Genomic DNA, 16,634 nt, shown 5'->3' with positions numbered 1-16,634 from the left:
AGTTATACCTGTAAATTTTACTAAGACTAGCACTCAATTTCGATATAATCAACATGCCTTTTCTATGTAGATAAATACAGGGTGTCCCAATAAACATAGGAATTCAGTGACGAATTCGATATCGTCTTTGTTATGAATTAGCATTGTAATAACTAATTTCAAAAGCCAAAATATAATTATGTCTGCTAGAGTTTAATTTTTTAATTTATGAAAACGGTAAATGGCTGTAAAGATGTGTCAATACTNTTTACTAGGTACAACCATATGCAGTCAAAACATAAACAAACAAATTGTAAACATAGCAGACGCAAATCTTACGGATTACAGCTTTCTCAGTAGGTATCACTGTACTAAATCAAGGAATTATTTAAAAAGGCGATATCGAATTCGTCACTGAATTCCCATGTTCATTGGGACACCCTGTATAATAGTCATAGACAATTTTTATTAAAATCAAAATTGAACGGAAAAACTCTTTCACATGGGAAATCAAAGGGTGTTTCCCGTTATCTTGATTTTTTAATATTTCTTTAGGAATTTCCGAGAGAAACGAAGAAAAGAGAATTTTCTAGATTTAATTTTGAAAAGACGAATTGCAAGACGAATAGTAAGGTAACAACCCTATATTTGTTGTGGCCGAGGGTAGTATCCATCATTTAAAACTGGCTTGCACTATAGCACACCTCATATAAATCCAAAAATCTTAAAAAGTTGGATTTTTGTCATGCATCACACTTCCCCCCCCCCAACCCTTTCAGGGTTAAGACAATAGATCTATTGTGAAGACTGACTTTGCAACATGTGCTTTTTTATGCAGTTGTTTAATATTTATATTTGTTATCAGGAATTTCCGAGAGAAACGACGCAAAGATACTTTTTTGGATTTATTTTTGAAAAAACGAATTGCTAGACAAATAGTTAGGTGAGAAATAAATTGATTAGTTGCAGAACTTTAATTTTTTAATTCGTATATCTAGGAAACCTGTTAAACTTTGATATTTCAAGATAAAACTAATTGATCAAACAGAATTCATATTTTGAAATATAAAAGCTCTACGACATCCTAGGTTGTCAAAATATATGAATTAAAAAATAGAATTTTATGTGTTAGTAAATTTTCAACAACGATTAATAATTTTTAAGTGCTACAGTTATATACGTCAAAAACTATGTTTATCTAACAATAATAATAAAAGATATTCTCTTAATCTTAGATAAAGTAAACATTATTCTTACTTGAATCGAATTTAATGAATTGGAAAGAGATCGCTACACTACGTATTTCCGGTTTGAATTTAAATTTAGCTGACACAGATCTAATCAAAACAGACTTCAGGAAACTAGGAAAGCTGGAACCTCTCAACCTATAGTTCCTTAAATTAGAGGCTTGGCCAACTGCTAGGATGTTAAAAAAAAGAAATTCTTCAAAATTAGCCAAAATATGATAAAAGATGTACGAAGAAGAAGAAAATGAATAACCAGAAATATAGAAATGTCAAAATGTTATCATTTAATTCTTTAAAGAATATTGTTAAAATAAAAAAATTAACATATGTAAAAGAATCTATGAGGATTTGAATCGGTGGTTCAGGATTAAACCTCTCCAGTTTATAAACGTTTATAATTATTTAAATTATCATTATTCAGGAATTTCCGAGAAAACCGCAGAAAAGAGAAGGAAGAATCAAACTAAAGAGAGAGAACTACGAAATGAAATAATTCGATCATCAATTCATACTTAAAATAATTATTATTATTAAGGACATCGGTCAGTCATGTCCGTCATTCGGTGAAGTTAAATGAAACTTATTCAAAGTTTGTCTGCTGAAAACTCTGACACACATCTTGAAATTATCTTGTTTAATTTTTTGATTAAAGTAAAATAGAGAGTATATTAAACTAATTTATTTAAACACTGGTCACATTAAGTGAAAGTTGAAAATAAAATAAATGTGACTTATTCAAGCCGAGAACACAAATTATGGAGTATTATTTATTGCAATAATGATTATTATTTTTAATCAACAGCTTAATACATATTCACAATCACATTGTATTACTATTTTAAACATCAAATTGTACAGAAGAACTTAATAAATAAATTATAAACAATCAAACTTGATTAGCCTTAATAGTCAATGTGCTCATGTTTTTGTAAAATACAGTCGCCGTCGTATATTTCAATACAATGACGACGATTTTTTTAATTAAGTTTTGATTTATAACAATCTTTTTTTCAAATTGCAAGTTTACAAGTAAACAAAGAGGAGCTTTTAATTGACAGCTTCTCTTTGTTTCCATTTTTTTGTATCCATGCTGTTTAAAAGCTTAAGGTGGAATTAAACATTGAAATAGAAAGTCGTCTTCATTGTATTGATATATGCGACGACGACTGAATATAAACAGAAAGTATGCTTTAACTTCTGGAATAACACTGCAGTACAGTTGATGTTTGCAATATATATAAATATAATTTAGGAAGCGCTAATTACAAAGTATTTACACACTGTAAAGTTTAAGATAAGAAAAGATACACCATGAAACCCCATACAAAAAACAGGGTACTGCATTTTATTGGAAAAATGTAAACAACCCCCAGCATCACTAGGTTTGCTTCTCCCAAAAATTTCAGAGCACTTTTTTAAACTAAGACATGAGAGCTTCTAGTGTGTATTTTTGGTTTTAGTTGCAGGGGGTGTTCAGTTGCAGGGGGTGTTCAGTTCCAGGGGTTTTCAGTTGCAGGGGTTTTCAAAGATCAAATTTACAATTTAATGTTTCCAACGCATTGGAAAGTGTGTTCCAAGAAAAAAAGAGGATTAAGTAACAAAAAATCATATTTTATTGCAAATATGTCCTTTAAACAACTATAAGGTTGGTGTTGTAAAAATCATATTTTATTGCAAATATATGTCCTTTAAACAACTATAAGGTTGGTATTGTAAAAGCTTGAAATAAAAAAATATCTGGTATTTTAATGAATGACAAATTAAAATAAATATTATTGCCCAAATAAAACACAACTTTTAATCTTTACCCTTATATCTCCATGTCAATTGGGCCTACTGCCTTTAAACATATATTTTTCTTCTCACTTACTTAGCGTCAAGGTATTATAAAAGGTAGAGTTTTGAGATTCATAAAACATATTAAATACTAATATCAAAAGATTTAGAAGAATAATTTTTGAAATTTATAAAAATAGAAATAAACATAAATTATAAATTAGAACATTTTGTGAGAAAATTGGACTATTTCGTCTAACTTTAAATAACTATGTTATGCCGTAAGAGAAATATAAGTTTTTGAAAGATTAATTATGATCAAATTTATCATGAATAAATCATGAATATACGCATAAAGTTTTTACTGTTTGATCATTAATTTAACGGTATTGATCATAAATATAAGATGAATTGATCAATAATAATTGATCATTAATTGTTCATGAATTGAGCTTAAATTTATTACTGGTTGATCCTGGAATTTTTCATAAGTTGATCGTAAAATAATAATGAATTTACACTAGTTGATTAGGAATTTCTCATTAAATAATCAATAATTTATCATAAATTGATCATAATTTTACCATGAATTTAATAATGGTTGATCATTAATTTGTCAGAATTGACCCTAAAAATAAATGAGTTTTGTCACTATATCTTTGCAACCTTTGTTGCACTAAATCTCTTATATTTCAAACTAATATCATTTGATCTGACAGGATTCATAGTTTGAAATATCTAAGGTTTACGACGTTATATTGCAAAAATATTGCGATTTTAAAAGACTCATTCCTTCCAGATTTATCATGAACTTATCACTGCTTTATCACTAATTGATCACTTATTGATCGCTGCTTTATCACTGATAAATCTTAAATTGATCATAAATTAACCATGAATTGATCACTGATATATCTTGAATTGATCAAAAAGTAACCATGAATTGATCAGTAATTTATCATGAATTGATCAGTGATTTATCATGAATTAATCATAAATGAACCATGAATTGATCACTGATTTATCATTTATACATCTTGAATTGATCATTAATAGATCCCTGATTAATCATGATATTCTATCGATCTCTGTTTCAATGTAAGCTGGGTTATCTTGATGATTATATTGATGATTAGGATTGTCTGCAGCATGTTCTGGAAGTTGATGCATCACAACTTCATCAGTAACATGAATAGTACTAGCATTACTCGCACCAACCATATCCTTCGCCTGGAACAGATTTGAAACATAAGTTTCATGAAACCTTTAATTTAACATAATGTTAAACCTCATGATCAGGGGGGGGGGGGGGTTTCCCCCCTTCGTTATAACTTAAAAACGGCTTATACTAGAACTGCTCAAACTTCTTCACTTTTTTAACTTCGTAGTTGTGAACAAATTTTCAACTTTTTTTGATGCATATGGTAGACTATCAGTCAAACGACGATTTTACCATTAAAATAAGAGGTCTAACTTACCATTAAAATAAGAGGTCTAATTTACCATTAAAATAAGAGGTCTAATTTACCATTAAAATAAGAGGTCTAATTTACCATTAAAATAATAAAAAGATAATACGGGGAAAAATGTAATTAGTAGGGAATAAAAAGATAATACGGGGAAAAATGTAATTAGTAGGGATATAAAGTTATACCGGGTGTATAAAGTAAGGAGTAGGGATATAAAGTTGCACCTGGGGTATAATGTAAAGAGTATGGATAAAAGTTGTTCCTGGGGTATAATGTAATGAGTAGGGATATAAAGTTGTACCTCGGGTATAATGTTATGAGTAGGTATATAAAGTTGTACCTGGGGTAAAATGTAATGAGTAGGTATATAAAGTTGTTCCTGGGGTATAATGTTATAAGTAGGTATATAAAGTTGTACCTGGGGTATAATGTAAAGAGTAGGGATATAAAGTTGTACCTGGGTTATAATGTAAAGAGTAGGGATATAAAGTTGTACCTCGGGTATAATGTCATGAGTAGGCATATAAAGTTGTACCTGGGGTATAATGTAAAGAGTAGGTATATAAAGTTGTACCTGGGGTATAATGTAAAGAGTAGGTATATAAAGTTGTGCCTGGGGTATAATGTAAAGAGTAGGTATATAAAGTTGTACCTGGAGTATAATGTAAAGAGTAGGGATATAAAGTTGTACCTGGGGTATAATCTAAAGAGTAGGTATATAAAGTTGTACCTGGGGTATAATGTAAAGAGTAGGTTTCGTTTTCAAAAACGATCGTTTGTAAAAACGACCCACCCGTTTTGAACTTTTAGAAAACGAATAGCGATCGTTTTTGAAAACGATCGTTTTTATTTAAACGATTTAAGACCGTTTTTTATACGATTGTTTCTTTAAAAAACGATTTTTTTATTGACAATTATGTTAACGATCGTTAACGAAAGGTCGTCGTTAACGATCGTTAACGAAGGGTTGTCGTTAACGATCGTTAACGAAATGACGAACTTTATCAAAACGGTTGTTTTTGGGAAAAAAATTACTTGCAACTTTATTGAATGTCGTCTTACATGAAGTTTAACAGTTGTTGGGGAGTTAAAACTCCTTTATATTTTCTTTAAAACTACTCAATGATAAGTACAGATGCTCTTCAGGTCGGTTTTCTCTCTTCGTTAACGATCGTTAACGAAGGTCCGTCGTTAACGATCGTTAACGAGGAGTTAACGTTAAAAAAACGACGAATTTTATAAAAACGATCGTTTTGAAAAACGAGCGTTTCGTTTTCGATATTTCGTCGTCGTTATCATAACGAAACGATCGTTTTTCTGAAAAATGAAAAATTTAACATACCTAGTTGTACCTGGGGTAAAATGTAATGAGTAGGGATATAAAGTTATACCTGCGCGAGTGTGAAGACAATCTCTTCATCGTTTGGTATAAAATCTAGAGAAGGATAATCCCAGCTCGGATTATGAATCTAAATAATAATAATTTATATTATTTATTTATTTATATAAATGTTTGCTATATATAGATTAACGAGTTATAACAGATAGAACACTAGATGTCGCCTTTTCAATATTAAGGGGTGTTTCGTTCACAATAATCCTGAGACAGAACCCAAAAGAAGATAAGCGCATGCTCCAGAGAGAGAGCGTGTTCTACACCGCATGCGCGTATTTTCATTGGGCTCAAGCCTCAGAGTTATTGTGCACGAAAAACCCCTAAATCGTCCAAAGACGACATCTTGTGTTCTATCTGTTATCGTTAATTAATCTATGTGTTTGCTATATGTATAGCTGGATAAACGGCTGGACTAAATCACGTTTTACTATGAAGTAAATTTTACGTAATATTGTAATCTAAGGCTCGGATTATTAATATAAATAATTATAATATCTACTTCAGTGAGAACCAGAAAACTGTAGAATAGGAAGACGACATTATAGCAATACTTTAGTGTATTTGATGTTTTACTAGTATAACTCGTTAAGTTGAATTTGTTGTATTCACTGCACAATGGTTACTGAACTATCTAAAGTCATATCTTATGTCTAATAGTCGATCGTCTTCTTATTCCATAGTTTTCTGGCTCTCACTGTATAGCTTCAGCTAAATTATACAATTTTAATATTGAGCTACGAAAAAAATGAAAGATCATGTTAAATCACGTTAAACTAAAGAAAATTATATTTTAATACTATCTCCTCTTATTGAAGATATGTAGAAGTGCAAAATGTTTTGAATTTCTAATATGTATTCTAATATTCTAATATGTATAATGTAACCAGATAAATTTGCTTTTCTTAAACTCGTACGTAAAATCAAAATTTGAGAAGGTACGAGTTCACAAAATCGTAACAGTAATATCGCATAAAGGAATTGAGTCTTTGCCACAAACTCAAATTTTCTAATACCTATATCTCTACAACCAGATAATGTAAACCTTTGATATTTCAAACTTAGATTATTTGATCCATCAGAATTCATGGTTTGAAATAACTAAGGTCTACGACACATGGGTTGTGAAGATATAGGGATTAATAAAACAGAGTTTGTGACAAAGACTCAATTCCTTTGATCTTCTCCTTCTGTCAGTGTAAAATAATAAATAATATCTTTTTAGAAAAAAAGATTGTGTTAAAAAACAAGTTAGAGTTCAATTTAAAACAAAATAAACTTTTTTAAAGTGTTAGTAAATTAAGCTAATTAAGTTATTTGTAAAAGAGAGAACAATTTAAAACTTTTTGTTTAAAATCTACAAAAATAGTACCTCTCCCTCGGGAACCCCGTCAACTACATCACAGTGATAATCTCCCTGAAAGAAAAATGGCTGAATCAGAAATTATCCAAAATGATGATGAGACATTTTTTGAATAACTTTTAAAAATCAGATTTTGTAAAGAATTGGAAGAAATTATAAAAATTAATGGAAAATAATTGAAGATATCAGAAAATATCAATCAATTATTTAGAAATGTCAGAAATAGAAAGAAAACAATGGGAAATATCAGTAATTGAATTTATACCAAATCATCCAAACATACCAGAAATATTTGGTAATTACCTTTTCACAAATGCATAATTTGAATGCAGTGTATGCTGCCAATGCAACGAGTAGTGCAGCTAATAATGCACCAAGCACTGCAGCTGCAATACCAGTACCGGATATACCTTAGATGATAATAATAATGATATGAGATATTTCAGATTAGCTAGCTGTAATAGCTGGAAATATTTCAGATTCGCTAGCTGTAGTAGCTGGAAATATTTCAGATTAGCTAGCTGTAATAACTGGAAATATTTCAGATTAGCTTACTGTAATAGCTGGAAATATTTCAGATTAGCTAGTTGTAATAGCTGTAAATATTTCAGATTAGCTAGCTGTAATAGCTGTAAATATTTCAGATTAGCTAGCTGTAATAGCTGGAAATATTTCAGAATAGCTTGCGGTAATAACTGGAAATATTTCAGATTATATAGCTGTAATAACTGGAAATATTTAAGATTAGCTAGCTGTAATAGCTGGAAATATTTCAGATTAGCTAGTTGTAATAGCTGTAAATATTTCAGAATAGCTTGCGGTAATAACTGGAAATATTTCAGATTATATAACTGTAATAACTGGAAATATTTAAGATCAGCTAGCTGTAATAGCTGGAAATATTTCAAATAAGCTAGCTGTAATAGCTGGAAATATTTAGGATTAGCTAGCTGTAATAGCTGGAAATATTTCAGATTAGCTAGCTGTGAAAGCTGTAAATATTTCAGATTAGCTAGCTGTAATAGCTGGAAATATTTCAGATTCGCTAGCTGTAATAGCTGGAAATATTTCAAATAAGCTTACTATAATAGCTGGAAATATTTCAGATTAGCTAGCTGTAATAACTGGAAATATTTCAAATAAGCTTACTATAATAGCTGGAAATATTTCAGATTAGCTAGCTGTAATAGCTGGAAATATTTCAGATTAGCTAGCTGTAATAGCTGGAAATATTTCAGATTAGCTAGCTGTAATAGGTGGAAATATTTCAGATTAGCTAGGTAAAATAGTTGGAAATATTTCAGATTAGCTAGCTGTAATATCTGGAAATATTTCAGATTAGCTAGCTGTAATAGGTGGAAATATTTCAGATTAGCTAGGTGTAATAGCTGGAAATATTTTAGATTAGCTAACTGTATTTAGCTGGAAATATTTTAGATTAGCTAGCTGTAATATCTGGAAATATTTCAAAATACTGATAAATCTGATAAGCTCAGGACCCCCTGTATCAGATTCTGATAAGCTCAGGACCCCCTGAATCGGATTCTGATAAGATTTACAATGATTGCCTAAGATTATGACTATGACAAGGAAAGTCGTCGTTACCAACACACAGCTCTGTTATCTCACATCTAGAAAATTAAAAAAATATGTGTCAAACCCTGCTTTAACATGAAATTAAACCACTCAACAAACAGAAAAAGTCCAATATATCTATATTTTTTCCTACAGCAATGATTGAAGTGTCCTATTTATTGTATTCCTATCTATGTTAAAGTGTCCTATCTATGGTTAAAGTTTCCTATCTATATTATACCTATATCTATGGTTAAAGTGTCCTATCTAAAGTATACCAATATCTATGGTAGAAGTGTCCTATCTAAAGTATACCTATATCTATGGTTGAAGTGTCCTATCTATAGTATACCTATATCTATGGTTGAAGTGTCCTATCTATAGTATACCTATATCTATGGTTGATGTGTCCTATCTATAGTATACCTATATCGTGTCCTATCTATAGTATACCTATATCTATGGTTGAAGTGTCCTATCTATATAATACCTGCATGTTGAAATATTGAATGCTGTGAAGGGAGGACAAGTGCATCTATCCCTGCAGATAAAACTTATCAAATAAAAGTGTTTTATTATAAAAATTTACAAAGTTCAGTTATTGCATGGGTTTCCATATTTCCAGAAATTATTTTCGCAGAGCTTATTTCGATCATTTTCGCGATACGCGAACCATCCTTTTAACGAATTTCGAAATATTTTTGTGAAATTTCGTTTGCTGTCATCATTGACGAAAATTTTGAGGTGGCGTTAGAAATCTTGTAGCATTTACATTTCTAGCAATTATGCTTCTAGCAAAAATATTTGCAACGTAACTATAATAAATTATTGATACTTGATTAGTTGTATCCCTGTGACAGATCATATTTGAATTTGAAGGATAACAGTCTTCGATATTTTCACAGCTTAGCTCTTGCAGGGAGCTGACATCTAACTTCAAGGAAATATCCTGAAATATGGAGAAATTAGTTTCAAGGAAACATCCTGAAATATGGAAATATTATTTTCAAGGAAATATCCTGAAATATGGAGAAATTAGTTTCAAGGAAAAATTCTGAAATTTGGAGAAATTAGTTTCAAGGAAATATCCAGAAATATGGAGAAATTAGTTTCAAGGAAATATCCTGAAATACGGAGAAATTAGTTTCAAAGAAAAATTCTGAAATTTGGAGAAATTAGTTTCAAGGAAATATCCTGAAATTTGGAGAAATTAGTTTCAAGGAAATATCCTGAAATACGGAGAAATTAGTTTCAAGGAAATATCCTGAAATATGAAGGAATACGTTTCATAGAAATATCTGAAATATGTAGAAATTTAATTTATTCTGAACATGTGAACTGTGTTTCTGAATAGTTTAGTTTTGAACATATTTACCTTTGAACAAAATGTTCCTGAACATGTTAACTGTGTTTCTGAACAGTTTAGTTTTGTACATATTTACATTTGAACAAATTGTTTCTAAACATGTAAACTATGTTTCTGAACTATTTAGTTTTGAACATATTTACCTTTGAACAAATTGTTCCTGAACATGTGAACTGTGTTTCTGAACAGTTTAGTTTTGAACATATTTACATTTGAACAAATTGTTTCTGAACGTGTGAACTGTGTATCTGAATAGTTTAGTTTTGAACATATTTACCTTTGAACAAATTGTTCCTGAACATGTGAACTGTGTATCTGAACTGTTTAATTCTGAACATGTTGAGAGAAAATCTCCAGCTCTGCCAACAATTTCAGTTTACGTCATCAATCAAATTTTAGAATAAAAGTTAAATTAGTTTTTTAAAGAGACTAGAATTAATAGAGGATTTTCTTGAGCAGTTTGTTTTGGAATTGAGAATTGGAGAACTTATAACTGAAAAGTATTTTATCCGATGCATTTCTTACCAAATTAAAGTATTTTTTTAACACACATTTAAATCTACATATTTTATCAAAGAAAGAAACCCAGACGAAGGGGGGGTGGGAGTGTAGAAGTAAAAAAAAACGCCACCCAAACGTGTTTCGATGAATGTGCGCTCCTCAATTGGTATTCAGAAATAAAAAAGTTAACATTAAACCTTATTACTTCTTAGAAAGAAGGCCATATTGACCTCTGTTAATAGCCATATGGTGTACAATATTCTTAAAGCTTTCTTTATAGCTCCTTACTTTCGAAAATAAATCTTTAAATATGCCACATGAAGCGCTAGAAATAAAATTACGTTTTTGAACCTTTGCGCACGCGCGCTCCAATGAAGCGCTATAAATAATTATTGAATTTAATACTTAATTTTCAATGGTTGCGCACTTGAAGATTTACTTTCGAAACTTAGGAGGAGCGAAGAATATTGTACACCATAGGCTATTAACAGAGGTCAATATGGTCATATTTCTAAGAAATAAACGGTTTAATGTTAACTTTTTTATTTCTGATTACCAATTGAGGTTGTGGAGATTACCAATTGAGGAGTGCAAATGCCGAAAAACACGTTTGGGTGGCGTTTGTTTACTTCTGCCCTCCCCCCCCTCCCCAGACAGGCGAAACCCCACTACCTCTAAAAAATTGAGATTTTTAAAAAAATATATATTTATTCCCGAAAGAAATTACATTATAGTAGGGACTAGGGAGACGTTTTTTAAAAATTTAATTTCTTTTAATAACACATTTGATAAAAATTCGTAAAATATGGCATAATTCCTAGTTTGATCGGAGTAAACTTTTGTGAAGAATAAATAAAGGGAAGGTAAGCATAAGCTCAAGCAGCCTTCCATACATTGTAACAATGCCAATTCACAACGGTACCCTTAAAACCTTTATCTGATCAATAATGTTAAAGGTATTGTAGTTTTAATATAGGTTTAAAAGTGTTTAATTCTGATAATTCCTATCTGTTTTCCTCCAGAGAAAGACGCAAATAACTTGTGTAGAAAACTCACAATTAAAAATAATCTGTTTTCAAGATTAGAAAAATTGATATATAATTATAATTCATACTTGATCCGACAAAGCTTTTAAGGGTATCATTGTGAATCGCGCAGGCATTGGCATCTTTGTAAGGAGGGTTAATTGAAAGTACGCTTCCTTTAAATCAAATCAAAACAGAGAGGCATCCTACCAACCACTATCCACCTTTATCCTAATAGAGAAAAGTAGTTAACTACCGATATTGAGATAAACACTTTTCATTAGTAAATTCCAATTGTTTTTATTTTTTTGAATTAGTTGTTTGTAAACCATTCCTTGTTGCTGTATCAAAATATGAGTGTACTGCATGAAAACAACCAATCAATAAAAACAATAACAAGTTCTTCATGATGTTTGTTTACAAATTCTTCGTCACAGCCTAGCAGGGTCTTTGGTGTACATATCGTGCAGTACAATTCAAACTTTACATAATGTACATCTGAAAGAAAAAAATGTAAATAATATAAAATCTTAATATAGTTAAAAATACTATTGTTATGTTTCTTAAAATTGGACTATCTCTTGAGTCTAACAGATGTATTTCTTTTCCAAAGTTTTATGGGTGCCACTGTATGATTAAAGTAAATACCTAAACATCTTCCATCTTCAAAACCCCTCCCTTTACAGCAGAAAATAATATTGATTGCTATCACTTCAAACTATAAACTTCATGATTACATTATTCTTTTGAAACGTGTTGAAACGTGTTAGCATTTTAACAAGAGCAAAATATAGTTTATCCCAACAATAGTTAGTTTTTTTCAACCGTCAGTATTCTTTTAACTTTTCCCTTTCTCTATCAAGGGGGGGGGGTTGAAACCATACCCCCCTAATATACACTTCTTACATAAAAATCTAACTCTGTTACCAGTATACTCGAGTACCACCCCTTTTGTAATAACAAACAAAATCAATTAAATATGACTCTCTCCGTACTTTTAGAGAGGGTGGGAAAATTTAACGAAACATATGAAAACCTTGTTTTACAAATCCTCGTCAGAAGGATCAAAGCAAGCGGACAATATTAATATATGATCGATCACTAGATATATTAAGAGAATAATAACGTTTATAGATATGTTGAATAACTTATACACAGATACTCACTACAGTGCACTTCCTACTTTAACCTGCACCATTTAACTGTTTTTTCAATTTTGGAGGCAAGAGAAATTCTTAATGCTACTCACAATTACTGATATGCAGCGTTTTCAAAGATTAAAATGTTTTAGACTTCCACCAAGAAGTTTCACATGAATCTGATATGTGAATTCTATTTTTAGACTATCAAGAGGGTTCATATGAATCTGAGATGTGAATCATATTTTAGACTATCAAGAGGCTTCACATGAATCTGAGATGTGAATCTTAATTTAGACTATCAAGAGGCTTCACATGAATCTGAGATGTGTATCCTATTTTAGACTATCAAGAGGCTTCACATGAATCTGAGATGTGAATCCTATTTTAGACTACCAAGAGGCTTCACATGAATCTGAGATGTAAATCCTATTTTAGACTATCAAGAGGCTTCACATGAATCTGAAATGTGAATCCTATTTTAGACTATCAAGAGGGTTCACATAAATCTGAAATGTGAATCCTATTATAGACTATCAAGAGGCTTCACATGAATCTGAGATGTGAATCCTATTTTTAGACTATCAAGAGGCCGGCTTCACACGAATCAGAGATGTGAATCCTATTTTAGACTACCAAGAGGCTTCACAAGAATCTAAGATGTGAATCCTATTTTAGACTACCAAGAGGCTTCACATGAATCTTAGATGTGAATCCTATTTTAGACTACCAAAAGGCTTCACATGAATCTGAAATGTGAATCCTATTTTAGACTACCAAAAGGCTTCACATGAATCTTAGATGTGAATCCTATTTTAGACTACCAAGAGGCTTCACATGAATCTTAGATGTGAATCCTATTTTAGACTACCAAGGGGCTTCACATGAATCTGAAATGTGAATCCTAATATAGACTATCAAGAGGCTTCACATGAATCTGAGATGTGAATCCTATTTTTAGACTATCAAAAGGCTTCACATGGATCTTAGATGTGAATCCTATTTTAGACTATCAAGAGGCTTCACATGAATCTGAAATGTGAATCCTATTTTAGACTATCAAGAGGCTTCACATGAATCTGAGATGTGAATCCTATTNGATAGATAGATAGATAGATAGATAGATAGATAGATAGATAGATAGATAGATAGATAGATAGATAGATAGATAGATAGATAGATAGATAGATAGATAGATAGATAGATAGATAGATAGATAGATAGATAGATAGATAGATAGATAGATAGATAGATAGATAGATAGATAGATAGATAGATAGATAGATAGATAGATAGATAGATAGATAGATAGATAGATAGATAGATAGATAGATAGATAGATAGATAGATAGATAGATAGATAGATAGATAGATAGATAGATAGATAGATAGATAGATAGATAGATAGATAGATAGATAGATAGATAGATAGATAGATAGATAGATAGATAGATAGATAGATAGATAGATAGATAGATAGATAGATAGAATTTAAATAAATGGACTTACGATTTGCAAAAAAGGATGTCTTGCAGTATTAATACAATTCCGTTGATACATGTAAGTAATAAAGCTCCCTGCTCATTATTATATATTTCTATGTTTGCAATAGCTGGCCAAACGGCGGAACCAAAAACAAGATTTTTAATCTTAATTTTAGATTCACAAAAATTGTTTTTATTTTGCCCAGGTGGGTTAGATAAAAAAAATTGTTAAAAAGGAGGGCTGTGGATTGTACCAACTGATTTCAAAAAGAAAATTGAAAACAAAATTATTGTTGTGGTCTGGGCAAGGTTCTCACGGAGGGGTACACATTTTTAAATTTTTTTTTAATGCTAATTTAATTTTAGATTGCTCCAAAAGTACTGATCGATGATCCAAAATTTTAGTTTAAAAAAAAAACCTTAGATTAATAGTTTATGATTAAAAAATTACGAAAATCTTTTTAATTTTTTCATACAATTTATGAACGAATGAAAATGAGATGTGAAAAATCGACTTACTCTCCAAGAAGTATGAAGATTTTAAGGAAAAAATTAACACCATAAAATAACTAAAATACAGAGCTTTCTAACAACACCTTGATTGTAAAAATTGAACGAAAATTGTTTCTTAGCAATATTCCTACTGCATAGTTTAGAAACATGAAAACATTCAAATCCCATAATCTAGTTCCGAATTTACCAGATTTTTCCAAAACTCAAACAAATTTCCCGAAAAAAATACTCTGCTATTTCTGGAAAGTTTCATGAATCTCTTGTATTGGAGAATTTATTCAGGGGGCGTAAGATGGGAAAGAGGGGGGGGGGTGAAAATGCCGACGCCCCCTCCCCCCTCTCCTATTATCCTGTAGTGACGCAAAAATTACGATCTGAATGAATGTGACGTAATGGAATTATAGTTTGATTTAAGTTCGGATCTAATTTCTGATCTAAATATTTTCAATAACCTCGGCCGACGGCCATGGAAGCATATGGTGTACATTTAATCAGCTGAAATTACGTATAATACCTTCAAGTTAATGTAGCAAAAGGGGGAGAACAAATAGCAAAGAAGTCTTAGTTTAACCTTAATGTCGTCATATTTTTAGAGTCTTTTCAGTCTACTGCTTTGTGGGTAACCACTAACCATGGTAACAATCTACTGAAATTATGTCGTATTTGACAAAGTAATCATAATTTATTTAAACTTTTCACTCTCATTTAAGATGTGTTGGGGTACCGCGAAGTTGTGGAAATTGCTTCGCAATTTTTAACAAAGCAGAGAAAACCATGAGAAAGCATTAAAAAAAAAGACATGGAACCCTTTAAATACATTGATTTAAGGTTTTATGTTTTTTTGTAACCCTCTGAACGGGATTATACAACTTAATTTTTTTTTTCCTGATCTTAACATAACTAACTTAGTGTATATTTTCAAAAAAAACAACTCGTAAATTTGGGAGTTTTTATTAGTTTAACCCTAATATACTTTTTAAAGACATTTAAACCGCTATAGCAGTTAGACTCCAGAGAAGACTGTACGGAATTAATACCGTCTATCTGTTTCCTAATACTAATGGTTTTGTACAACTGCAGACTTGTTTCTTTCCTTATTAAATCCTTAAATAAGATTTTAAATAACTATATTTAAGACAGAATTGACTTAATTTAACATCATAAAATCGTCATATTTGAAGAGTTTCATATCGTATTTACAGTCTCATCCTTTCAGGGAATTTGTCATTTGTCCTATTTTTTATGTACAGGACTACCGTTAAAGATGAGACTATAAAGAAGACCTGAAACTCTTTAATTGTGACGATTCCAAGGTTGAATTAAGTTTTCTGCTTTAACTACAGTGAACCCCTTAATAACAAATACATCGAAAGAATTCATCAAATGTCGTATTATTCACTTTCTGATAATGAAATGTTGCAGATTTTAGTTTTTTAATTAAATGATTATATGGAACTCTTTAAAACTGTTCCCGCATATTCATGGCTATTTATTTATTTTCGCAAATACTGAAATTTACGTAATTTAGTATAAAACTCATTGAAAAATTGTCAATACGACATTTATAAATTCTTCCGATGTATTCGTTGTTAAGGGTTTCACTGTATAGTAATTATTAATTACTATTTATCATTATTATTATTATTACTATTATTATCATTATGATAATTAATTTTTTAATGATTTAAAAGAACGGACCAAGTTTGAAGTTGCAGGAAATCATGAATATTAGGGAACTCTTGACAGTTTTTGTACTGTCGTCTCTGAACTCTGTTTACAGGTTAACCTTGCATGCAGAAATAAA

At 30.5% G+C, this 16,634-nt stretch overlaps 1 protein-coding gene and 2 long non-coding RNA genes across 3 annotated transcripts; 1 reads left to right on the top strand and 2 right to left on the bottom strand.

Annotated features, from left to right (window-relative positions):
• Positions 1-532: 532 nt before the first annotated feature.
• LOC111713790 (uncharacterized) lies at positions 533-2,223 on the top strand. Its single transcript, XR_002767789.1, has 3 exons — positions 533-612; positions 845-922; positions 1,648-2,223. It is a non-coding gene; the product is annotated as an uncharacterized LOC111713790 (long non-coding RNA).
• A 90-nt stretch (positions 2,224-2,313) lies between these two features.
• LOC111713789 (uncharacterized) lies at positions 2,314-7,642 on the bottom strand. The gene is made up of 4 exons (XR_002767788.1): positions 7,531-7,642; positions 7,237-7,281; positions 5,863-5,940; positions 2,314-4,232 (listed from the first exon to the last, which is right to left on the bottom strand). It is a non-coding gene; the product is annotated as an uncharacterized LOC111713789 (long non-coding RNA).
• Positions 7,643-8,782: 1,140 nt separating this feature from the next.
• Positions 8,783-12,188, bottom strand: LOC111713784 (uncharacterized). The gene is made up of 5 exons (XM_023488722.1): positions 12,029-12,188; positions 10,446-10,527; positions 9,654-9,751; positions 9,293-9,343; positions 8,783-8,858 (listed from the first exon to the last, which is right to left on the bottom strand). Exons 1-5 carry the CDS (start codon positions 12,100-12,102, stop codon positions 8,783-8,785), a joined length of 381 nt encoding a protein of 126 aa, XP_023344490.1. The 5' UTR covers positions 12,103-12,188.
• Positions 12,189-16,634: the final 4,446 nt, after the last annotated feature.

This window comes from Eurytemora carolleeae, unplaced genomic scaffold (assembly GCF_000591075.1).
Source record: "Eurytemora carolleeae unplaced genomic scaffold, Eaff_2.0 scaffold1375, whole genome shotgun sequence".
NCBI lineage: Eukaryota > Metazoa > Arthropoda > Copepoda > Calanoida > Temoridae > Eurytemora > Eurytemora carolleeae.
Note: the sequence above shows the minus strand (reverse complement) of the source record. Positions and strands in the feature narration are given on the sequence as shown.